Source organism: Rattus rattus, chromosome 3 (genome assembly GCF_011064425.1).
Source record: "Rattus rattus isolate New Zealand chromosome 3, Rrattus_CSIRO_v1, whole genome shotgun sequence".
Taxonomy (NCBI): Eukaryota; Metazoa; Chordata; class Mammalia; order Rodentia; family Muridae; genus Rattus; species Rattus rattus.
In genome coordinates this window covers 26742997-26768596 of record NC_046156.1, presented here as the reverse complement: position 1 = coordinate 26768596, position 25600 = coordinate 26742997, and the positions used below count along the sequence as shown (strand labels likewise).

The 25600-nt window shown below is 39.1% G+C and overlaps 1 protein-coding gene across 1 annotated transcript in view; it reads left to right on the top strand.

The window, feature by feature from the left end:
* Positions 1–21210, top strand: part of Dkk2 (dickkopf WNT signaling pathway inhibitor 2) — a 92320-nt gene extending 71110 nt beyond the window's left edge. The window contains exons 2-4 of the mRNA XM_032896626.1: positions 14905–15055; positions 16159–16314; positions 18922–21210. Coding sequence (XP_032752517.1) covers positions 14905–15055; positions 16159–16314; positions 18922–19172 — 558 coding nt within the window. The 3' untranslated portion in view covers positions 19173–21210. The remainder of the gene's footprint in view (positions 1–14904; positions 15056–16158; positions 16315–18921) is intronic.
* The last annotated feature ends 4390 nt before the right edge of the window (positions 21211–25600 follow it).

Here is a 25600-nt window from a genome sequence, read left to right as displayed (position 1 = left end):
GTAAAGATTTCTGATATGTCAGTAATGAAAGGAAAGCTCTTGTTGCTATGGGATGAGGAGTCCGTTTCAAGGACCTGCTCTTGGCATTTCTGTTTCTTGCCCCAGGCAGCATTTGATCAGTGTTGTACAGTGCTGTGCTCCAGGAGGGCAGATGAAAAGCAGTTCATGTGCAGATTGTTATGCTTTTGATCTATTCTCAGACAGGAGCCTGGCTAGTGTTGGGTTTTATAATAAAAAAAAAAATTCACTTCACCTAATCTTAGTGTGGAAACCACTTGACTTGCTTGTGTGAATGAAGTTCTGGTGATCACATTTAAACCCAGGAAATGTTATTGCCCAACGTAATCCATCCTGTCTGAAACCTGCTGTGCCCAGGTGTGGCTGTGTCTATCCTCTTCCTACAGAATAAAAGAATCCCACACCAGTCTATTCTGGGCAATGAAAATGGAAGGATCCTTACAAGCATGCAAATAGACCTTTTCCAAATAGACCAGCATAGGAAACATTCAACCTAGAAGGCAGAGTCCTTATTTCTTGTCCCTTTGTCCAGCAAACAGTCTTACAGTATCATTGTGCAAGTATCAAATAGAACTTAGACAAACAAACTTTTGCAAATTTGTGAATGTTGTTAAAACATTCTATGGATTTTTCTGAAATTCCAATAATCATGGGCGTGATTGTGGAAACTGGGGGCATATGAACAAGAATTATAGACAACATCTGAAAGCATTTTATTCAAAACCTGTAAACACTCTCTCTTTGTTGAAAGCTGACATACAAGTGAGATTTAACTAATTTAATGTGTTTGATAAAGAATCCTATTTAGCTCAATTGGTTCAGTATTGTAAGTAGTCATCACATGGAGATTTTGGTGGTTGCAAAAATGGACACCTGAAGAGTGTCCTTCTGTTTTGTACTGATTACCTGAGTTGTAACTAAGGTACCTTGAAACATTGGGTTTCAACACCACTAAGATTTTCTAAGTTGGTATAGCATTAATTCTTTGTTGCAAAAGCAATCCGCGATACAATTCCTGGTAGCTCACCAGGAAACAATCACATGTGATATACAATTAAAAGACAGTGTTTAGAGGCAGAAGCAAAGAAGCTATGGAAAGAAGTATTAGGAATGGGAAGTAATCAGTAATCAAATCCTTGATCCAAGAATTACTCATTGCGAGTGTTCCAACCTAGCAAAAATTCTTAAGCATTTCCAGAGGACAATTAGGAAAGAGATCAAAGATAGCTCCTGCAGTGGATAACTACCAGGGCATCATTGCCTCTCTGGCACAGACAATCCACAGCTACTTAGAAATGAAGGGTCCTGCTTTCTATTGTAGATAATGTATACATGAAAAAGAGGATAAATATAAGGTAAGGTAAAGGGGAGTCTACTCATATGGAGAGAAACTTGTGGCCCAATTCCTACCCATAAAATGTCTCATTATCCAACTTCCTTTCTTCATAAAACAGTTTCCTATATAATGGCGTTAGTAGGATGTGACTGGCTTTCAAAACCAATATGAAAATACTTACAAAGCCATCTTTGTGCTTTTGAGCTTTATCTTATTATCGTTCCTGGTTGATTGTAAGTATTTTTTGTTGATTTAAATCCATAAATTTTATTCCATTGTTACAAAAAAAAAAACCAACAACACAGGAGAAGACATGTTAAGGAATGCTAATGCATTCCAAATATGTTCTTACTCAGAGAATATAGAGAAGGTAGACGGAGGACTCAATGGAGCATGCTCTGTGTCCCGGTAGAATTAGTGCACACAGATAAGTGCTCTATATCAGGGATACAAATGTCAGCTCTATCTCAGCCCGTGGTGGCTAGTCAGCCTGGAGAGCTGCCCAAGAGTGAAATAAGGCAATAATGCCATCTCTGAATCATGAGATAGAAATGCCTTTATGATGAATCGGGATGGGGAGAGTATTCTTGACAGAAGGTAAATGTTTCTAAATGCAGAGTCATAGGCAGGGGCTGGCTAGAGGATTTGCATGTAGCCAAGTTCAGCTGGCATTCCTGATACAAAAGATAAAGTTGTAGTTAGAAAATAGATTCCTCACCAAGCCAAGAATAGAAATGTTTTCTGGTAACATTATTTGTATGATAGCTTCTTTCTTCTTTGGTTAAAATGATCAAACAACACCAGGCAGATTTTGTGTAACATTCTAAATGTTTTCTGGACACATTTGAATATATGGCATGAGGTGCAGATTTTTTTTGTAAGTGAAAGACTTTAGAATGACCCTTGTTTAGAATGACCCTTGTTTAGAATGATCATTGTTTAAAAATGCCATTACCCCTTTTCATGAACCTCTATTATTAGTAAGACTAGCATTCTGGTTGTGTGCAGGCAATACAGATCCACCTCAATTCCTGTAGGAACTCTTGTTTTCTTAGTTACACTCTGCTTCTCTTTTCCTGCCTTGTCCTGTACTCACATTTTAAAAGCCCATATATTTGCAAGGGCTGATAGAATGTAAGGTTAAATATGGAGGTATTAAAGAGAGTCTAAAGATCTGGGGATCTTTAGAAATGCCCAGGGGCCCACAAATAGAAGCAGCCAGAATACAGGAGTGCATACCCTTTGCACAGGCCAATGGAATGAGAAGAAAATGACTTGAATCCAAAACATGATATTTTTGGTTTAATCTGGTAACAAATGTTCTGTCCCCCTTTGCTCTACTGAGAATGCCTGGGTCACCACACCAAAGCAGATGCACTAGGTTGTGGGTGGTGTGGGGGACCAATGTCTTCAGTATGTTCTCTTTGGGATTACTAACACATTAAGTATGTCATCACAAGATGTACCACATTTCTGAGGCTGATACTTGACCACTAGGGTCACCAAAAATCAAAACAGCCATCATCTGGCTTATAATTTCCTTCCTTCCCAAAGCTTTTGAGAGAAAAGTTTGATAGAAATTGATGCTAACCCATTGAGTGATGTCTCTATACCGTGTTGTTCTGGAGACAAATATCTCTTGGCCCATGTGTGGTGACCTCTTTCATTTTTCTACACAGTAAGAATTTAAATTGGTTCGTGGGATACGAGGCTGAGAACTAAGTCCATATGTACACTGAGATACTTATTCTTTTTTATTTTTGGAAAAGTGCTTTATTTTAATAAATAACATGTGGTGATATTATTGTTATTATCAGAAACTAAAAGTAAAACTATTCGTCAATCTAAGGCGTTTCCACTCAGAAATCTTAAAAATGTCTCAAATAAAGAAGTGACCCTGGTCACTGTCAAATTTCATCTGTCAGAAAGTCAAGTACTCCTCCACTGGGAGACTTTTACCCCAGCTCGAAGTTGACACTTTGAAACTGCTTCAAACATTCCTAGTTGTCTTGGATTTTGGAACTCAGAAATGGTTCAATTGACTATATAAGTGTACTTGGCATGTCTTGTGCATACATTGCTATGTGAGATCTGATCTGTCTTATCATCATGACAATCCGAACAGCAGAGAACAAAGCATAGGTCAAGGACACAGAGGCTTAGTTAACAAGTTACACAGAACAAACTGGAGAAAATAGGCTGTATTCTGTAGATACCATAAATGCAGGTATCAGGTTGAACTTGCAAAGAATAAGATGGTAAAATTCTTCTCACACGAGAGCTCCTGTTTCTTTTACTTCTGAATAAGCAAGTGACTTATTCTAGTTCTTCGTTCTGTGGCTGATCAAACAAGGCATCTACATGCTCCATACTTTGGCTAGGAATATCATAGTTCTGGTCCAATTGCTTTTCCAAGACTCCCCTGTAATTGTGCATCACAGCCTTGCCCTATGTCTGTAATAAAAGGTCTCTCAGTCAGTGCAGTCTGATAATAGCTACAGAGTACAGTTCTTGCTGTAACCCTCTATATAGATATTGGGACAGCTTTTCCTGATATTACTACCTCTCTACACTGCCACACTGAAAGGATGAAAATTGTATGTCTTCTCATTCACACCCTCTTGGCTCTCATAGGAACAGCTTATAATCTTTGAGTAATCTTTACTCATAGCATTCTTCAACAGATGTGGAAAGCTCCGTGCTGCAGAATGAACACTAAGATAGGTATTTTGCTGGGTTTTCTTTTCATCTCTTTGACGAGAAATGAGCAGCCTTTCAAATTTTATCTGCCTTTATCAGCTGTTTCCTTAAAATTAGAATAAAATGTAGCCAGTGGCTACTTAGTCTGGCCTTATTCCGGGAGGAAATGAAGGAGAATTCAACAGGAGGAGAGAGCTGTTACCATTTGACTGCCCTATATCAAGTGAAGTCATCCCAGATAATAACAAACATTAGCCCAGTTAGGCAATTGTTAGAGCAATGCATTGTGTGGGTATGTATGCATGTGATAATATGCTTTTGAATGTTTAATTGACAGCCTTATTGTTCCAAGAAGGTGAAATTTATGAACTTATTCAGAACACTTTCCTTGGGAAGCATTCACATGAAGTCTTGCAGTAAACTTTGGATTAAGAAAACTGAAAAAAAAAAAAAAGAAAACTGGTTCTTTCTTAAAACAAAACAAAAACATAAAGAATACGTTAACAACAAATAAAAGACTCTATTTTGAATCTTGAAACATTAGCTCTTTAAAAATTTTATTAATTTTAATTAGATATGCATTATCTAGTGAAAATTATAAAATATCTTTAAAGGATTACGTGTAATTCAAATTTTCTTCTTTCTTCTATTCTCATTAATAACCTTTTCTATCTTTCCTCATGTAACATATATATTTCTTTGGTAAATTTCCTGAGGTAACTTGATAAAATTCCTAGACACACTCACATGTTCATGGACATAATTAATTACATGCACAACCACAGCAATATTATGCCATTGTTTTCTAAATTCATGATAATATTACAAGCATTTGGTCACCAACTCATATGACATTTAAGTTACCAAGTATTTGTACTTTGAAAACAGAAATATTTATCAATGTCTGGCTGTTTTATAATCATAAAAGTGTTTTTAAAGCAGTAAGCTACAAGAACTTGGTTTTTTGCATCTACCAAAATATCAACTTGTAAATATAAATGTACCTTTCATTGGGAGTTGAAAAGCAGAGGACATATTAAGAGCATAAACTAATGGGAGCTCACATTGTCTTTCACATATTGTATGGGGATGAAAGCTATTTGTTTTGTGGATACCTTCAGGATATAAAATACAAAGGAAGATGCATTGGTATCTGTTGCCAACATGACACAGGTGTATACCACATGAGGGTATGGAAGGATGCAGCAGTGATGGATGTGGTGACAGCTGAGCCCACCCTGTATCCTTCCCAGTGCATGACGGTGTGTGTGCTTCTCTTCCTTTACTCTTCACAGAGCTCTAGAAGTTCTCAAGCTCTCCCTCAAGCACAATGGATCAGTACTAGGAATGAGGATGAACCTTTCTGGAAATAGCTGCTGCCAATAGGCTGTTTCTTAGGCTTAGTTGGTGCCATGAAAAGCGTCTCTACTTAGACCCTTGTCTGGAGAAGGTATTGGGTTCATAACCTGTCTAGCTTGCCATCATCTCTGTGGTACTTGCAAAAGATACATCTTTAATCCTGGCAACATCTGTAAAACCATGCCTCTCTATCTTCCCTTATTGTGTGTTCACCAGAGCAGAATTTATTTAAAGACAGATTTCTGGACCACATTCAATTTTATGGAAATAGAATACCTAGGGGGAAGTCTGAAAATAAGTATTTTTAAAGAGAATCTATGGAATGTTTATGAGGAAGTAAGCAGGTAAGCACTGCTGAAGGTAGGGAAATATGCCCATTTTATCAAGGGACTAATGAAACTCACTCACTTATCCTAGAGCCATTAAACAAATTGATCTGGAGGCCTAATTCAAATAGTGCAATTATAAAATCTGCCTTACCACAGTATATTTCTAAAGACATGAAATTGGGCAAATTTGTAAGACTGGAATGAGATTTATTTTAATTATAAAGATCAATCCCAAATTTTGAAGAAAACATGAAGTTGAGTGGTTTACTCATCTAAATTTAGATAATTATACACAGTCAGTCTCCAGGTCTTAAAGGACTTGCCTTAAAAACAGCCAAGTTCATAGGACTCTTCTGACTCATGCTGAAGCACTGCTTATGGCTACAGATAGGAGCAGTTTCACTCTGTTTTAACAGAGGTAGAATGGCCAATCATAATCATATAGAAACAGTAAAGATCCAGGTAAGTCACATCCCTTACTTAGGTTCCCATAAGTTCTGACCACATGGAAAAGTTCTGACCACATGACAGAGTCTATTCACTCTATGGTAGGTAATGTAAGCCAGAGCTTAGATCATGGGCTTGAAAACCATTCAAAAAACGTTCCTTGGAATCTCCTTTATGCTTAAAAGAGTAACAATCAACTAAGAAATGCTGGAGCTGGAGGAGAGCCTGCCCCAGGAGGAGAGCACAGTCATCCAAAACCAGGTAATTGACCCCGAAAAGATGTAACATGATTCAGACTGAAAAGGTTGTATTTAGGAATGTATGTATGTATACACACACATACATAAATCCATGAACCAATAATCAAGGAGAAAAGAAGCCTGAATTTGAAAAAGGGCAGGGAGAGTTATATTTATGGTTTTGGAGAGAGGGAGGGGAAGGGAAGGGAAAGAGAAAATGATACAATTTTATTCCAATCTCATATATAAAAGTAATCTTAGAAAAAGGACCGAGTAGAGCACACAAAGCCAGGGATTATCTACCTTTTCTTGTATAAAATTAACATTTCCTCTTGGGACTCGGTGGGACTTCCCGAATTAACTGGAGGAACTACTGCATTTCTGGCTACTGAAAGAAATCTGTCATTCTTAACTTATAACCAAGGCAGCATTAACAGGTGTTCCCTTGCCTTTCAGCTTTTGTATCACAACTTCATTTCCTGTCTTTTCTTTAAAATAAACAAGGATAATGGGATGAACAGCATGAGTTATTAGAAATGAAGTAATGTTTATGCATAAAATGCACAAGTTTTCGCAGTCTTATTTTTAAGTCATTTCTAGATTTCTTATACTGGCTATTACAAAGCTCTCTGTAACAATTGTTACATTATATTACGTTGGGAATAACATCAACAATGTCTGTTCTTGTTCGGAAGAGGTGAAAATAAAAGCGTAACTTTGAATTTGAGTTGTTCATATCCGAGGCTGTACCATGCTTGGGTGTGGAGATTTAATGCTCTTGTACAAGTTACCTCACTCAATGGTTGTGAACAGCTCTGAAGAAGTTGGAGTTGAGGTCTTGTTTGAACACTAACAAAATGGGCAAATGTAAACTCACCCATATATATATGTAGTGAGTAAGACATGCATTTTCTCCCACCCAGATTCTATATTTAAGCCTTTAGGTTGCAGAACTGAGGACAAGAGGCAAATTAATATGGGCATAAGGAGCCTATACTAGATAAGAAAGTGGTACAGTGAAATACAACATGAAACACACTAATGGCATATTTTTAGGAAAATGATTTACTCATTAAATATTGAGAATTGCTTACTATGTTGGAATCACAGTATTTTAGAAAATCATACTAAAAGTTGAGTAGAATATGATCGGGAAAGCAAGATTAACAAAAAGGGTTGGTTATGAAGAAGCAAGAGAAAATGTGTTAAGCAGGCCACATGACTCATCACACACAAGTTCAATGATTTTTTTTTAGGCAAAATGTTATCTAATAATAACTAATATGGATTTTAATTGAATTTTTATAGACTCTGCCATTGGGTTTTTATCATTTCGGAAGATAGAAGCTGGGGGCATAGCCACAGTGAGACAGCTCAGCAGGTAAAGGCACTTGCTGTGTAAGCCTGACAAGCTAAGCTCAGCCCCTGGAATCTGTAAGGTGGATGGAGATTAAAACTCCATAAGGCTGTCCTCTGAACTTCACACACACATTATTTTTTTATTCTTCTTAGGAAACTGAACTTAATGTTGATTCAGCCATGTTGATTCCATGGCTGTTTTGTTGTTGGTTGGCTTTTCACTCTTTTCTTACCGAGATTATAATTACACCATTTCTCTATGTCCTTTCCTCCTTCCAAACCTCCCCATAGACCATTGCTTGCTGCCTTTCAAATTCATGACCTCTTTTTATTGGTTGCTGTTATTGCATATGTGTATATGTATATGCATATATGTCCATAAATATAGCATACTTAGTTTGTACAATGCTCCTTGACCGCATGTTTTCTGGGGTGATCATTTGGTATTAGGTAGTTAGTTGGGGAAGGACTTATTTCTCTTACTCTGTGCATCCTTTAGTTGCCTGTAGTTACCCTTGTGTAAGGTTGAAGCTTCATGGTTTTTTTCCTTTATATTTCCACAAGTCTATTGTCATTGCTCAGCTCATATTTAGGGAGCCATGTTGGTGAGTCTTTGTGGGTATAAGTCTAAATTCTCAGGTACGAGTATAGACCTCACCCCTATCCCTAGTCATGAAAACTATTTTTCATAATAGATGGAGGGGATTAGATAAAACCACAACCAACCAGACCACTACCAATCAAACTGCATAGTTGTGAGGCCCAGTTCCAATAGGAATACCTACTTACAGAACAACTCCTGACCCCAGTGCTCAGGGAACATTGAGGAAGACTGGCAAAAGAAATTGTAAGAGCCAGAGGCTGAGAACATTTGCTGTGTGTTTGTGTGTCATAGTAATGTCAGAAACACAAATTATTTTAGTTTTGTTAGCTTCCATGGATAGTCTTCTTGAAATTGCCTAAGGTTATATCTGAGTTGATGAGCTTTTAATGCATTATAGATGAAAATATAGGCAAAATTCTTAAACATTTTTATGTTATATATTTGTGGGGGGGTGGGAGGATCTCATAGTCTGGACACTGGCTATGAACTCATTATGTAGTCAAGGCTGGTCTTGAACTTGTAATCCACTTTTCTTGCCACCTTACTGCTAGAATTATAGACTTATAGCACCTGACTAAAATTTTGGTCTGAATTTTAGTACTTTGCCTTAAAATCTTATCTTCTTTCTGTTATCATTGATTTTGTAAAAATATGCATGTATATATGTATGTATGTATGTATGTATGTATGTATGTATATATGTATGTATTCCCTATGTGTGTGACTGGGTATTCATGTGCCATTTTTTACTTGTACATGTACATGTGGTGGTCAGTGGACACCCTGGGGGAGTCTGTGTTCTCCTACCATTAGGAATGGAGCCCAGGTCATCAGTCTTGGTGGCAAGTACCCTCACAGGCTGAGACATCTTCCTGACTCTTATCCATAATTCTTAAGTGAAATCATGGAAAATCTGGAAGCAAAACATTCAAAGTTGTGATAATGACTTTGGTATTTCAAAATTTAACTCACTGTAATCCACAGTATTAATTGAAGAAGAAATGTTCATGGGAAAGTAGACCAAAATTAATCTCATGATGAAAATGCTGTTTTATATGTGTTTATTTCACCATATTAAATTACCGTAAGGTTGATATTACAACATGTTTATCATTAAGCATTGTATTAACCAAACAAACGCGTTTATGCATTTTAGATGTTAAATGTGAAAAGGCATGTGTATTTTTTGTCAAGAACACCCTTAGTGTAGCCAGCAAAACTTTTTTAGTTCACAGATCTAGCTTTTAAAAGTACCTGGGTGATAACTTGTAATCAGTCCCCGAAGGCTGTGTCAGTAGATTCTGCTCTGCTGATTGTTGAGTCAATCGACAAATAGCTGTTCATATCATGCACACCATGAGACTGTGAGGCTTTTCTCTCACATTTAATATAGCTTATTCCCCCAAGCCTGATGTCCATGAGTCCTCAAAGATGCTTTGCCATCGTGGACAAAGGAGGATTAAGTATTCTCACATAGTCAGACTGAGGTGTTGTCCATGAAGCATCCCCATGATGAAATATTTATGTGCAGTTTTGACATGCATGCCTTTGAAGCAGCACCCCTTATGCTCTCATGGAAATACGAGTCTACCAGGTAGAGCATCAAAACTTAGGAAATTAATCCCTCCTCTGAGGAGTTAGGATAAGGCTGTGGTGTCCCAAGTGTGATGGCCAGCCTGGCTCTGCTTTGACAGCAGAGGGCCAAGACATGCTCCTTTTCCCAACCCTTCACTGTTACACCCTCTATCCACCCAAAGGTTTGTTTTTTTTTTCATTCACACAGCTGGCTTGCCCCCCCTCACCCCCGCAGGCTCTCTTCCGCCTGCCCAGCTGATGAGGTTTTCCTGGCTCCAGTCAACTTCCGTGCTTGTTACAAACAGTGCTCAAGGGGACGAAGGATTGTCTAGATTGAAACAACAACAAAAGTAGGTCGATCTTGCAAGAATCCGGATGGGTGGCCAGTCACCCCACATGAACAATGTGTGATGTTTCTGTCTCTTTCTCTCCCTCCATCATCAAAGAGGAAAAATAGCATTCTTTTGAGAATGTGGAAGGCTTGGTTGTGGCCAAAGGGTCTATTTCTTGGTTAGTGTTGTAGTGAAACCTGAAGCAATATTCCTTATGATCTCAGGGAACTAATGGAATGGCTGCATTTCATTCTGCTTTGCTCCTCAGAATTCTAGTTGTCATGATTTGCATGGCAGGATTCTGCTTCTAATTCTGATTTATACTCAGCTAAAACTGAATGTCGAGAACTGGAATCCTTGTCATAGATGTGGCTGTGTTTCTGGCCAGCTTTCCGTCTTTCCATGACTATGTCAGGACAGGCTGTTGGCATTAGAAAGATGTGGGCAAGTGTACTTTTCTAATCTCTGGATTCAGCACAGAGGTCACCAGTGAACAACCTTGCTCAGTACACTCAAAATCCTCTGCCACTGATTACATTATGTATTTCGAAAAGCTACTTGATGTCTCTTCCTCATTTCATAAATGCTAAAACTGTAAATAATCATTCTAAACTAGCACAGTGGAAATGGACTTTGCACTGTTTCCCTTCCTTCCTTCCTTCCTTCCTTCCTTTTTTCCTTCCTGCCTTTCTTCCTGCCTTCCTTCCTTTCTCCCTTCTTGCTTTCTTCACTTTACATCCCAATTGCAGATTCCCTCCTCCCTGTCCTCCCTTATAGCCCTACCTCCCCGCGCCCCCGCCCCAGAGAACCCCTCCTAGGTACCAACCCACCCTGGCACATCGGGACTTCAAATCTTTGTACTATAAAGAAAATTTGATTTCTGATAGACTTCGATTCAAGCTGCGTTCAATGTGTTCTCCTCCCCTCTCTCCTTTGTAACTCCTGTCATGGTGACAACAACCACTAGTTTAGTAATTGATAGAAACAAGTCTAGTTTTAGAAGGCAGGGGTGGGGTTAAGGCAAATGTCTATTTCTTTTCTTTTAGCCGCATTCTGGACAGCCTCTTATAATCATAGCTAATTGTGCTAATTTATGGCTAATCACCTCCTCTTATTAGGTGTCCCTAAATAATTTATACCATAACCATGCCTGAGTCTGGATAGTGAATGATTGTGGATGTTGATAAAATGAGATTTTTAATCGGCTCCGGAAGAGAATAGAGGTCTCGTTCTAATTCTTACTTGATCACTGGATTTCTGGTAGACTGCCCCTCGTCTCACACACAGGTATCTTTTCTCCAAAGACCAAGTCAGCAAAGCCATAAAAATTCCCCGCTATAAACCATTGCAGTAAGAAGCACATCAGCCTGTTGCTTTTAAATCTCTAAAACACGACTAGGTGAGCATGTTATTAATGTTAGATTCAAATTTTGGCTAAGCCTTTCCAACTTACTTTATGTTTGCCACGAAGCAATCATCAAGTGAGAACCAAGTAACGGCTTCTTGACACCAAGGTAATTGGGAAATGAAGACCTTCCTGGTGAAAGTTGCTCATTGGTTGTTTTATGTATGTGTATTTTCTGACCAGAAGTCCCTTCGTTCATTCCTAAGCCCATCACTTCTTCAGGGTCTCTCTCTGCCTGTTTCTCTCCTTGCTCTCCTACTATGACACAATTTAATCATAGGAAACAAACAGAAAAGAACACCAGTGAAATGGCAAGTGGTCAAGTCCTCATGTTAGTGTTAAAATACATTGTCTCAGATTCGTTACTGAAGTGGGAGGTGTCAGTGATGAAACGTAGGGATCATTGTTGATAAGTCAGGGCCTGCATTTTCCTGCTTTGCTTTCTTGATGATGATTAGGCTTCATACCTCACTCTGTGCTGAGGATGCTAATTATTTTTAAGGCAAGACATGTCTCCAAATATCACTTGCTTCTCTCAAACTTAATTTATTCAATTTATCGTGTCCTTTCTTAAAAATATTCACGGAGCACATATATGTTGATATTCATGCATTAGACTTTACGTAGTTTTCTGAAGCCAAGAGTTTTAGAAGCTTAAGAGAAGCCATGTTTTATTTAAAATTATTAAATTCTACTTTCACATCTCCAAACTACTCCTTCTGGAATTTTTATATGGGCATTGAGCCACAAGCACACAACGTTTATAATATTTCATGCTAGAAAAATACTCTGTCTTTGCCTGTGCCATTTCTACTTTAAAGGAAGGAGAGAACATACAGGAACACATGATAGAAAATGTCCAATCCTGTAGTTTGTTTTAGATAAAAATGAGCTTCAGATATTGAAATGGCAATACTGTACATACCACTTTTATTTTTTAATAAACTTCATTACTAAAACTTGCAAATCAAAAAAAAAATCACACACCAATGTTATTAACCAGACCCATCCCTATAAACTTCTGCACAGTTAGAATAGCCATTCAGATGAACCATATTTTTGTCTAACAGCAGCTACACCCATTATCTTCAAATTCCACTAACTGAGGATGAGGACAACGGGGCCCCTTTGGCAATTTCCTGTGTAAATAAGCTACGTTTAGCAATCAGCTCATTGCTCCAATTGAATCTGTTCTTCGGGGATGGAACCCCATGTCACTTCTATTCAGAATGAATTGAGAATTTGCTGTGTTGTTAGGAGCACATGATGTTTTAGGTGGCACATGTTTGTCTCTGTTGAGAAAACGTGTCCTATTTTTGAGGAAGGGAAGAGTTGTAAGACATCAAATGCTTCTTGCAAAACAATTTGATGAAATGAATGTAAATGAATCAGAAACATGTGACTTGTGTTTCAATGAAAATTAATGGGCTTAAATAGGAAGAGGGTAAACTGTTCAAGGGGGAAAGAGTGTGGCAAGGCGGGAAGTGACATTCGGTTTGTTTTCATCAGTGTTGGGTTCCTGAAAGACAGACTACTGCTCTGAATTCAGCTTCGTTCAGATTCTCAAAAGTCCACTAATGAAATCGGAACGTGCACAAAAAATACCAATTCATCGTATGCACCCGCTCTCACACTGGAGTTGCTCCCAGTGCTCCTCTTCCAAGGTTAAATAAGACACTGCAATGATGATAAAATCTATTTGCCCCCCAGGCTCACACATAAACTTCATCTGTTCTTTCTTCTTTTAGTTGAAGAGTATGAGACATACCTGGCCAACATGTGGCAGAGAGGAGAGAGAGGAGGGGGGAGGGGCAAGACAGAGACAGAGAGACAGAGAGACAGAAGGGAAAAAGAGAAAGGAAATAAGCAATGGGTGGGGTCGGGACATCAAGTAGGATTTCATAATGGATGCAGCCAGACCACAGTAGTTATTTTAGAGACACAAACATTTTATTCAGTTTCATTCTTGTATCATTTGTGCACACTTCAAAGCAAAGATCAGAGCTTTAAAAAATGTGATTTGCATCTGTAGTTAAAACTCAGTGAATTGCTCTGAAAATATGAAAAAATAAAATAGAACAAGAGGACCGTTGGCCCGGTAACGCTTGCCCATAATTCCAGTTCAAGACAGAGGCAGGAGAATTGTCACAAGGTTAAGAGTCGAGACCAGTTTGGTGTGGTGAGTTCCAGCAAGCACAGGTTACATAATTAGACCTTGCTTCAAAAAAATTAAAAACAGAGGGCCTGTCTCAATGCTCTAAATCTAATTGCTCTGTGTGACATTACAGTCTTTGAATGGATACATGTCAAATGATCCAAGAGCTCCAAAAGGCAAGACATCTAGAACCAGAGTCCATATTTTACTTTTATCTTTTGAGTTACTATCAAACGCATCATAGGTAACTTTCAAGACTTACTGCTGGGTAAAGAAATACATTAATAATCAGTGATTTCTGAACAAACTGAAGGCAGATTTCCTGAGAGGAGGTTGCGTGAGCAGAGACCCTTTGGGCTTTGTGAAAACTGTGGCAAACCAAGGTCATCTCTCTGGTTATGCAGATCCCACTGTTGCTCTCTGGAGGAAGTACGGATGAGGGCAAGGTCCTTTGTTCTGTTTGGGGTATGTCGTTTTGTGTGCCTAACAGGTTGTTTCTCAAATTATTCTGGAAGAGTTGCCCCTTCCCTTTCCACAGGCAGAGATTGTGAGAAACTTTTCTTATCTGATTGGGCAGCTAACACATTTTAACTTCCAGCACAAACATTGGCCCCTTTTACTGTTCCTTCCTCTCCCCCCTCCCTTCAGTAGTAGGTGAGAATGGAGTGGTGCGTCTGCTCTTGTGTTCTACCATTAGTCACCAATACCACAGCCTCTGGGGCTATTCTTACCGCTGGGACCTATTGGCATGAAGTGTAAATCCTAACTCTAACATAGGCCAATGGAAATGTATGGGCAATGTCAATTTCATGGTGCTTTTCTACTTTAAAGCTTATCATCAGAGTCATCTTTGTCACCACCAAAAGCCAGTACTCAGCCATCAGCTAAGGGTCACCCTGGAGAACCAATGTTCAGAACTGCACACAATGGTATATTTTATGCAGGCACTTCAAACATGACTTAATTTCCCTTCAGGTTTGTTCCTCAATTGCCTTTTCACTGTCCCAAGGCCTCACACATTGCTTTCTGTGCTGTTCTGATACCAGGCCTACCCTTGCAGCAGCGATAAGGAATGTGAAGTTGGAAGATACTGCCACAGTCCCCACCAAGGATCTTCAGCCTGCATGGTCTGTCGGAGGAAAAAGAAGCGATGCCATAGAGATGGGATGTGTTGCCCTGGTACCCGCTGTAATAATGGTAAGAGACCTGCTGGGTGTTAACAGGCCCTTCTTGCTTAAAAGCCTGTATGGAAAGGTGTTTAATGATGTTTTCTAGGCTCCTGAGATATGAACCTTTTAGTATTTGGGAGAGTTGGGATCCTGGTTTGTCTACTATGATATACCAGAATCAGCTTCCAAACCTTAGGTTTCTTTGTGAATGGCCACTTTCTAGGGTATGTTCTACATTGATTTATGCCACTGCAAAATTGAAGTGTTATGTGCAGAATCACTGAATGTGTTGTTTACTAAACATATGAACGCCAAGAAAGGCAGTGCAGTTGTGAGTTCACTGACCTGGCTTATAAGAGTTTTGTGTTATTATATTCAAGATGTCTTGGGGCAGCCTTTCTAAGTGAGGAGGGTGACTGGCCCATCAAGTACAAAGGACTCTCTAATGAATTGGCAGTCAGACATTTATTCAGCCTTAATAGAGAAATGACAAACAATATGTTTAAGAAACTGCAGAAAGTGGGTAGAAACAAAATCTACTCATAAAAAAAACTCGTTGTCATGCCTGCTCTGGCCTCTAGGCAGAAACCTGTTGTGAGAACCACAAAGGAACTGAAGGGAGGATGAAAGGCCTCACACTGGTTGAGGAGTGTGTAGGCCAGACTGGGAGATAGTTTTACTCATGGAAAAAAAAAAAAAAAAAAAAAAAAAGGTCCCTGGCCAGGTATCTTGCCAGAGGACTTAAAAAAAAAAAAAAGAAAAGAAAAACACAGCAGACATTGACTTAATTTTTCACAATGTCACTATTCTAAGCTCTTTGACTATATTTACAATAATTTGATGAGATTAATTCTGTTTTTATTCCTATTTTGTTGTTTGCATGGTGTCATTTGATCTTGAAAGAGGCCAAATTCAGATCTAGGAAGCGTTACTCCGGACCTAAAGTATTCTATCCTCAATAAGTGAGTGAATGAGAAATGAACAGCAGCCATAGAGATACATAGCAGGTAGATTAGGAAACAGACACACGGACACACAGACACACGGACACACAGAGGTCCTCCTGACACAGGTAGGATGAACATCACCGGATGTAGAGTCAAACTGAGCTGTTTACATCCTCATTTCCAGGCATCTGCATCCCAGTCACTGAGAGCATCCTGACCCCACATATCCCGGCTCTGGATGGCACTCGGCATAGGGATCGCAACCATGGTCACTATTCCAACCATGACCTGGGATGGCAGAATCTAGGAAGGCCACACTCCAAGATGCCTCATATAAAGGGTAAGGTCACCTGTATTTCCATGGTTCTTTATCCTTTCTTTCATAAGGAAGTTAAAGAAGGTATCGATTATTCATTCTGGTTCTATGAATCTGTTATTAAAATGTTCACCAATGTACAATCTAAATTGAGTGTATTGACTTTTAGTTTCAAAAAATGAGAGAGCGTTCATAGAATTGCTCGAAAGTATGTATATATTATGGGAAAGGCCTGACATGCCATGCTATTTTCTATTTTCTACGCATCCCTCTCTTATTAAGAAATCTTCTAAACAAACATGTCTGGTCCAAATCTATCAAAGAGTAAAGCACTGTGAAAATACAAGAGGAAATATTGCTGCTGGCAATGAAATTGCCAGCCATTTTTTCACCTTTGAAGATTCAATAAGTTGACTTCACTGAACAATCAGATGACATGTAATCCATAGGCCAATCTATAAGAAGCATTGGTTTATTATTGGTTTATGGAATTTTTATGAGTATAAAGTCTCCTTCTCTCTGTGGAGACATTTCAGAATTCTCCCACTCACCAATAACAAACTTTGACTAATATGAGATTATTTTACAGTAACTCAAAAAACTGAAAGCATGAAGCACAGGTGTACCCAAAGGAGGCCTTTCTCAAGTGTATCTGTATATTCCTCTTTCAAGATGTATGTGATTTAAAATGCCCAGTGTTCTAGAGAATTTGGAATAAAGCATCTCCCTGTTCTTTGGAGTTTTTGATGCACTGAAGTGCTCTGGGAAGTCCTGATGTGAAAACCTACTTTTCTTTTCTATTCATGTTATTTCCATAGCTTGTCTCACCACGAAACTATTTCCCCATATTTTTATCTTCTAAAGAGACAATGTCCAGGAGAAGATCTGCCCAATGGCTATAGCCTAGATTGCTAGTGGTCATCTGTATAAAGCTAAAGATGTCAGCAAATAATGTATCTTTATTTATTATTTTGCTGTATCTACCAGGGCCCTGAGAGTTTTCCTGTATCTTTTATTTCCGTTTCATCGAATTCTTATAGAGTTGGCATTCGATGAGTGTCTTTTCTCATTCCAATAGAAATCTAAGTCACAGCACTAATCAACTTCTCTGTTATTTCAGTCTAACTATGTATGAAATGCTCTGGGTACAAATAGAAAGAAATCTTGTGTTGCATGGCTTGTGAGTTGCATTAAAATCTTATAGTGGAAATAGTTACATCTAGAATGATGGAGCCCACAGGTGGCCACACGATGACCTTTGAGACTCATCTGCATCACCTAAAAATGCTTCATAAGAACGCAGATCTATATGTCCTTTAATGGCTTTTCTATGGCTGAGTTTGATAATAGAATGGAAGTGAGGAGCTGTAAGAGCCTCAGAACCCTACTGTCTTTGCAGTCTGGCAGCTAGGACGGTTTGACAACCCGTGCCTTGTACTGAATCAGAAGTCAATGCAGCCAAGATGTGTGTGAGGGGGTTCTATTTGGTGACTTAATTGTGTGTGTATACAACACCCAGATTCGTGATCTCACATAGTTTGAAATAAGTTCTTGGTTACTCCTGAGTCTGATGGCCCTGCACTAGGCTGGATAACGTCTCTCCATCCTGTTCTGACTCATGGCTCCTTGTAGGCTGTATTTCCCAGCACTCTTTGTCACGTGTATTTGGCTGAGTTTAAACAGCTTCCTACTCTCATGGCCTCCATGGTATCTTGGCGTGGCTATGTTTCCTTTGTCTTCAGATGCTGTCAGGTGGGGCTTTAGGTTTTGGCTAATGACTCTAGGCCCTGGATGCTGACATCACCTGTTCCTTGGGAGTCTCTTGGCCTAAATGTGGTAGTGAATTCCTGCAGCTGATCAAACTCTCATAATTCTTAGTTCAACTATGAGTTTGAAGCCAGCCTTTTTTTTTAATCTCCAATTCACCCCACAGAGGAAAAAAAATCACCAGGAAATTATCTAAAGTTATACTACAGATTGAGAGATTGGGGCATCGACTCTATGGGTAAAGTGCTAGCCATGCAAACATGAGGACAGGAGTACCGATCCCCCTTACTCTGTAAATGATGGGTGGAGCATGGCAGTTTATCTGTGACTCCAGCCTCAGAAGACAGATACAAGGAAATCCCCCAGAGAAAGCTGGCTAGCAAGTCTAGCCATATCAGTTAACTCTAGGTTTGATTGAGTGATTCTGACTCAAAGAATAAGGTGGGACAATGATGGAGGATGATTTCCAACACAATGTGGTCTTTCAGATTCATTCATATCTATTTCTTGCACATGCAATGACACACACACACACACACACACACACACACACACACACACACACTCCCCTACAAGGAAAAAAGCATGCATATATGTGCACATAAACACACAGAGAGAAATAGGAAAAAGGTAGGCTATGATGAACTAAAGATGAACACAGTTCTGCTGTTGATTGGACTTCATATTCAGATGGTAGATAATGGAGAAAGATACGAGAGTAAAGACAACACACTGGTACAAATCTAAGACTTTTCATCATCAGTGGCAATTTAATGCAGGATCATGTATTTTCTGTGATTCTGATTGTAAAGTAGAAATTGCTATCAAGAACCCTTGTAATCCTCTTGGCCTTGTTTTCTGTAGGACATGAAGGAGACCCCTGTCTGCGGTCATCAGACTGCATTGATGGGTTTTGTTGTGCTCGCCACTTCTGGACCAAAATCTGCAAACCAGTGCTCCATCAGGGGGAAGTCTGTACCAAACAACGCAAGAAGGGTTCGCACGGGCTGGAGATTTTCCAGAGGTGTGACTGTGCAAAGGGCCTGTCCTGCAAAGTGTGGAAGGATGCTACCTACTCTTCCAAAGCCAGACTCCATGTGTGCCAGAAGATCTGATAAACACTGGAAGAGTCATCACGAGCAGACTGTGAATTTGTGTATTTAATGCATTATGGTGTGATGGAAAACCCGGGTTGGAATGGGGAAGAATGAGGAATGTGGTAAGAATGTGGAGCAGAAGAGGGCAGACTGAAAAGAGTAGAGACAGTGACAGCCAAAGCACTACCAGTGTTTCCATTGTGCACCTCGTCCGTGTAAATAATGTACACATTTGTGAAAATGCTATTATTAAAAGAAAGCACACCGTGGAAATTACTGATGAATACCATGTGATTTTCCAAGAGTTTGACTTGAGCTGGAGGGGATATGTCCTTCAGATTGGCAATGGCTATAAAAATAACTTAAAGCCACATTTCTACTCAAAGCTATAGTTTAATAAATTACTCTCGCTCTCCCTTGACAAAAGAGAGTCTCTAGAACATGGGGAAAGCTGATGAACAGGCAATGAAAACATTCAGCATCATTAATCACATCTCAAAAAATCACCTTTTAATTGGGAAACTGTTCTTTTGATTTTTCTCAAATAAAGGCCTTGGTAGACCAGAGGACAAGGCAGTCAGTATTTTCCAGATCACTTCAAGATACTGAGATGTCATTTAGACATTAGAAAACGGTAAACAACCAGTAGTCATGGTCAAGTGGTTAAGGCAATGGACTAGAAAAGGGTAAATGTGTCTCTTTAGACCACTCATTTCTATTTCAAAAACTTCATTTCCCCTGAATTGATAAAGACAGATGTAAGACAAAAGCAGACTCTGCATCGTGAAGGAATGGCATTGCCAATATGATGCCCACTCAAGCTGGAGCCGTTAATCATGTCTAGGGCAATACAAGCACAGGGCAGAATTTTCAGATTGCAAAACCATTAAAGATGTCTGACCCATGAGGGGAACGGAATCATGGAGTGAGCACTGCTTGCCACCACTTTGACATGCGATAGACTCATAAGTACATTTGCCCTCGCACAGCTGGAGGTCAGTAGGGTGATGGATGCTGGCACTAGAGGCCTGAGTGAAATCCGGAGTATGGTGGAGCACAGCAGGGAAGTAGAGGGAAGCTTGTCATCTGTCCAGGCTTTAAGGTCACATGTCTGAAGCGCAGGCTGGATTGTCATGATGGCCATCAGAGGCTCCAGCAGCAAAGTTGAAGCTCTCCATGAGATTTGCTCTCAGGCAGGTGAGCTCAGTGCAATGCTGCTTGCCCTCCCCAGCCTCAAAATGTTTCATGGTTTTGAGGCTGTAAAATAATCTCATTATGAGGGGATCTTACAGAGTGGGTTCCCTTATGCCAGGTGATAGGAGAGGAACCCATCTTCTCCCTAAGCCTTAGAATGATGATGTCATCAGAAGGTTGTGTCCTAACCTCTTGAGGGAATGGGTATTTCATTACCAAAGATATAGTCCCTATTTTCTGAAACTATTGAAAATTAGAAGGTAATAACATATCTCTAATCTGTAGAAATGCCCTGAAACCATTTCACTATTTTCTGATTAAACATATTTCTGAACACTATATCTAGAGCATAAAGGACAAAAGTAAAAAGCAAAAGAAATAAAGGAAGGTTAATCCTGCTGTTGCTTAAACTCTTGTAGACCACACATCACTTACATACCACTGCAATGTCAAAGTCCAGTACACTAAGAGTTTCTGCTTCTGACCCGCGTTTTGTCAGGACGATTGTGGTTTGTGCTCTGCATGTGTCTGCTAGAGCAAAACTCATAAGTTAATTCACCCAAGGGCAAACTCTAGTTTAATCTTTGTGATGTGAAAATGGAACATTTTGGTCAGAATTTCCTACATAGCAATGACACCTACAACCTAGTTTTCACATTATTCCCCTTATATTCACCCTCTCAAAAATTATTATTTGAAATAATTTATTTACAGGAAGTGTTAATGAGATGTATTTTCTTATAGAGATGTTTCTTACAGAAAGCTTTGTAGCAGAATATATTTGCAGCTGTCGACTTTGTAATTTAGGGGAAATGTATAATAAGATGAAATATATTAAATTTTTCTCTTTCGAAAAGTTGAATGCAAAGTGCCTTGTGTCTTCTTATGAGGAAAAAGGGTGCTCCCAGAATCCTAAGTTTTTTGACTTTACAAAGGATTTGGTATTACTCTTCAGCTTGAATGGGACTCATCTGAATTATTGTTACCAAGACAACTCATTGTATGACAGAATGGTTGTAATTGCTATTCATAAAGTTAAACGTTCCCTCTTCTAATGTTAATCCATTGATTCTTCCTTTGCCTTAAGGAGCCTCATGAAATAAGAGGTCTCCACAAACATCTCCAGAAGCACTTGAAGGTGGGACTATCTTATCCAGGATGCTATCTCTTAGGAGAAATTTCCTAAAATGTAGATCCAGCAGTTTTAGTGGGTTTGCTCATTTCCATATTTTGTGAAATCACTACTGGTAGGTTTCAAACCTCAGACAAGTGGCTGAGATGCCCATTTTACATACCGAAGCAGACACCAGCAGCCAGATTTTTCCTGCATCCCTCTGCCCCTACCTGTTACAAGGTCCTCCTGGCTGGCATACCCCACCCACTCCACCTCATACTCTGACTCTTCAGCCCAGGGTTCTGGGCTGCTTTTCCCTATGTAATTCAACCAACCATTCTGATTACTTGTCCTTTTTGTATCTTTGGGCCTCCTGGATGCTAGCCTCTCATTTCCCCTGCTCCGTCTCCCCACACGGTTCAGGGTCATGCCCACTCTGGACTCTTCCAGATGTTATTGCCTCTGACTATGTTATTCCACCTATCTATAATAAACTTTCTCCTCCCCCATACCTAGGGGCAGTTATTTTATTTATTTATTTATTTATTTATTTATTTATTTATTTATTTATGCTACAAGTGGTCATAACTATGGTGGGAAATGAATCCATTCGGGGACCTGAATCAGCCCAATCTACCTCTTGACAAGTTGGTTTTTCTTTTGCTTTCTGAGCATTAAGGGTCAGGAGTGCTCGACTGGCGATTCTTAGCATGAGACCAGGTTGGTGTAAAACCCCGTGTGGTACTGTGTGTAGAAATATAAGAAGCAGACATCCGTGACAAGGTGGGATGAATCACCTGCAACTATTACAGTTTAACGAAGCCAGAAGAGTCCCAAGGCTACGGGAAAGAGTTAAAGAGCCCTGATGCACGGCTGAAAATTTCCACATCATTTTAATCAGTCACTTAGGGTATTCCTAGTCATTACTACCTCAAATTGAGACCATTTGTATTTCCTTGCAAAAACGTATTTTTAGACTCTAACAATCGTGCGAGTGATATTTTTTTCTTTTCCATTGCACTAACTTTGTAATAACACTTTGAGAAAAGACAAATGTCCTCTTTTCTCCCTTTTTACCAAAAAGTACCTACCTGTGCCCTCTATTATATGGGGAACAATTATTTAATTAAATTTCTTTCTTCCTTCAAATTCAGGCTAATTAAGAGCAAAAATCTTTTGAAAGACCTGCTGACCAACCACTACTTATTATAGATAAAATTAATATTAGAGACTGTAGCTTTCATCTATGGAGAAGGGTCTTTCTATAAACTAAGCACTCGTGTGGAATTGTGAACATGAGGCAGTGAACTACATCAGTCCTGGGCTGTGTGAACATTCCTTTCAAATGTCCCACATGGGCCAGCAGAAGAGAGTGAGCCACTCCCTTTCAGAATTATCATCAAAGGTGAAGGAGTGTCAAAGTATATTATACATTTCCCACTCTAGAATTGTATTCAAATTCCTTCCAAACTGGACAACTCCTATCCCAAAAGTGCTGAAGGGATGAAATTATTACTTGACTCTGTATTAAATGAGTGTTCAAGTCATAAAACAATACTCTCCCCTCCAACACACCATTCCCCGCTGCACTTCATTGTACAAACCCATACCTATATTATGAAAATTGTGGTTTTTTAAAAATAAAATGTGACCTGTTATCTACCAATGCAGTACCTTGGCTTGAGTATGACTTGGGTCTCAGCCAAGATCCATGTGTAGGCAACTTGATTGCTGAGGGGCAGTATTGGGTGGTGGTGTGAGTCTTTTAAGAAATGGGCCTAGTGGAACACCCATGAGTGACTGGATAGTGTGTAGGCATACATTTTTTTGCAACCTACTTTTAATAAACATTCAACCTCTCCCCGAGCCTATCACCCAGCAAGAGGTAGTGAAAGAGAAAAGCTGTTAGGATATAGGGAAGTGGACATATTCAGCAATGGTTCTTTGGAGGTGAGCTTGATATTCTTTGGCAGCAGTTCAATCCCATAGCAAACACCAAATATGACTTAGCAGCTGCAGACCAGTCCTCTAGGCAGGCAGAGTCCAGGCATGAACCAGCAGCCACAGTTCAGTCCTTTCAGCAAGCAGACACCAGGCAGTTGTAGTTCCATCCTGAAAAAACCACCAGGCTAGCCAACTGACCTGAGGCAAGGCTGCAGAAGTGGCAAGGTGCCGCAGGAACTTTATGAGCAGTTCTTGGGTGAGTTTCTTTTAATGGCAGTGTTATCACAAGTTGATAAGCAAAGTGGACCAATACATGTGTGTTTGTTAATGAAGAATAATAAGGTAGAGCAAACCAAACCAAGGCTCAGTGCTTGTCCCCCACTGTCTGTGGGGTCATATTTATACTCCTTCATCAAGAGTCCCTCCATGTGTTTGCAAACATCCAAACATCCTTTCACCCATGACTACTTCAGGAAAACAGTCTTTCATGTGTTTGCTTTAGTAAGACATCCTTACATCCTTTTACCTGTGTGCCCCAGCAAAATATCATTTGATATAATTAACTTTCCAAAGAACTAGAAGTTTCCATTTCTGTAGTATCATACCCATGAGTCACTGGGAGCATGCTTTCAGGAAGAGTAGCAGGACCCAAATCTCTCACTGCTTCTAGTTTGATATATTAAAACTTGTTTCCAGAGGTACATCACCATTATCATCAATGTTACGAGGTAAATAGTGAAAGGAGTCATGGCCATATGCTTGTATAATACTCTTAGACTTACAACTTGCAAAATGAATCAAAGTTGTTAATTAAATCAATTCCAAAATTACTCTGTTTCCATATCTCAAAAATAACTCTCCATTATTTTTGTCATATCAACACATCTGTCGTACTGTCTAACATGAACTATCTTAGATTTTGCAGCAAAAATAAAGGCCACACCCAATATCCAATAATGGAATGCACAAGTATATTTCAGTAATAATAAAAGTATACTGTGGAGAAACCCCACAGTTGACTACATCTCCTCTCCCATTAAAATTCCTCAGAGAGAAACTGGACTTCAAAGAGTAAATTATCTTGCATGTTAAACTAAGTCAAAACAAGTTGAAGTTCAGAGGAATGAAATTGTGCAATCATTATCTTCCTCTTAAAAATGAGTCCCAAACAGCCAAACTTCAAAAATCTTGAAGTTAATAGCAAAAATTTTCCTCTTCATTATTCTGTATTTTGAAGAGTTCCTGGTGTCTGAACTAGAACTCCTCAAGCAGCTGTGGTCAAGATGCTCTCTTAGCTGACTGTAGACTCAATACGACATCAAGGATTCTTTCACTCAATTTCTAACACAGCTATCCTTTAACAAAGTTTAACAAGTTCTGGCAATATGGAATACTAACACAGAAGTGTCACCACATTTAGAAGACAGGTTGTCTTTGCTCTGTAGACTCGCTATCTTTGGCAAAGTCTAGTCAGCACATGTAGGGCTTAAGAGTTATCAAAGACCCTAATAGAGGTACATGGAAATGAGTGACGTTACTTCATTTGTATCATAGACAATAAGTTGCTTTTTGCTTCATAAAATTGCCCATCAATCTAAATCTGGTATTTGGAACTATGATCTCTGATCTGAAATCTATGGGGGAATATGTTCCACCAAGAAGATATGGTTCTCTCTTCTCTTCTCTTCTCTTCTCTTCTCTTCTCTTCTCTTCTTCTCTCTCTTCTCTCTCTCTCTCTCTCTCTCTCTCTCTCTCTCTCTCTCTCTCTCTCTCTCTCTCTCTCTCTCTCTCCTCTCTTTCCCTGCTCCCTATTTACTTTTAAAAAACATATTTATTTTTTGAGATTATAATATAATTGAATCATTTACCATTTTCATTTTTTCCTCAAAATCCTTCCATATAACTCTGGCTCTTTTTCAAACTCATGGTCTCTTTTTTCTTTAATTTTTGTTATATATGTATATATTCGTGTAGCTAACACAATTGTTAATATATTTAGATACTTTACATATAATTATATTGACAAAATATGATATATTACATATTATACTTATACATTTATAGTTTATAAAATATAACATATTGGGTTGGGGATTTAGCTCAGTGGTAGAGCGCTTGCCTAGGAAGGCAAGGCCCTGGGTTCAGTCCCCAGCTCCGAAAAAAAGAACCAAAAAAAATATATATAACATATTGC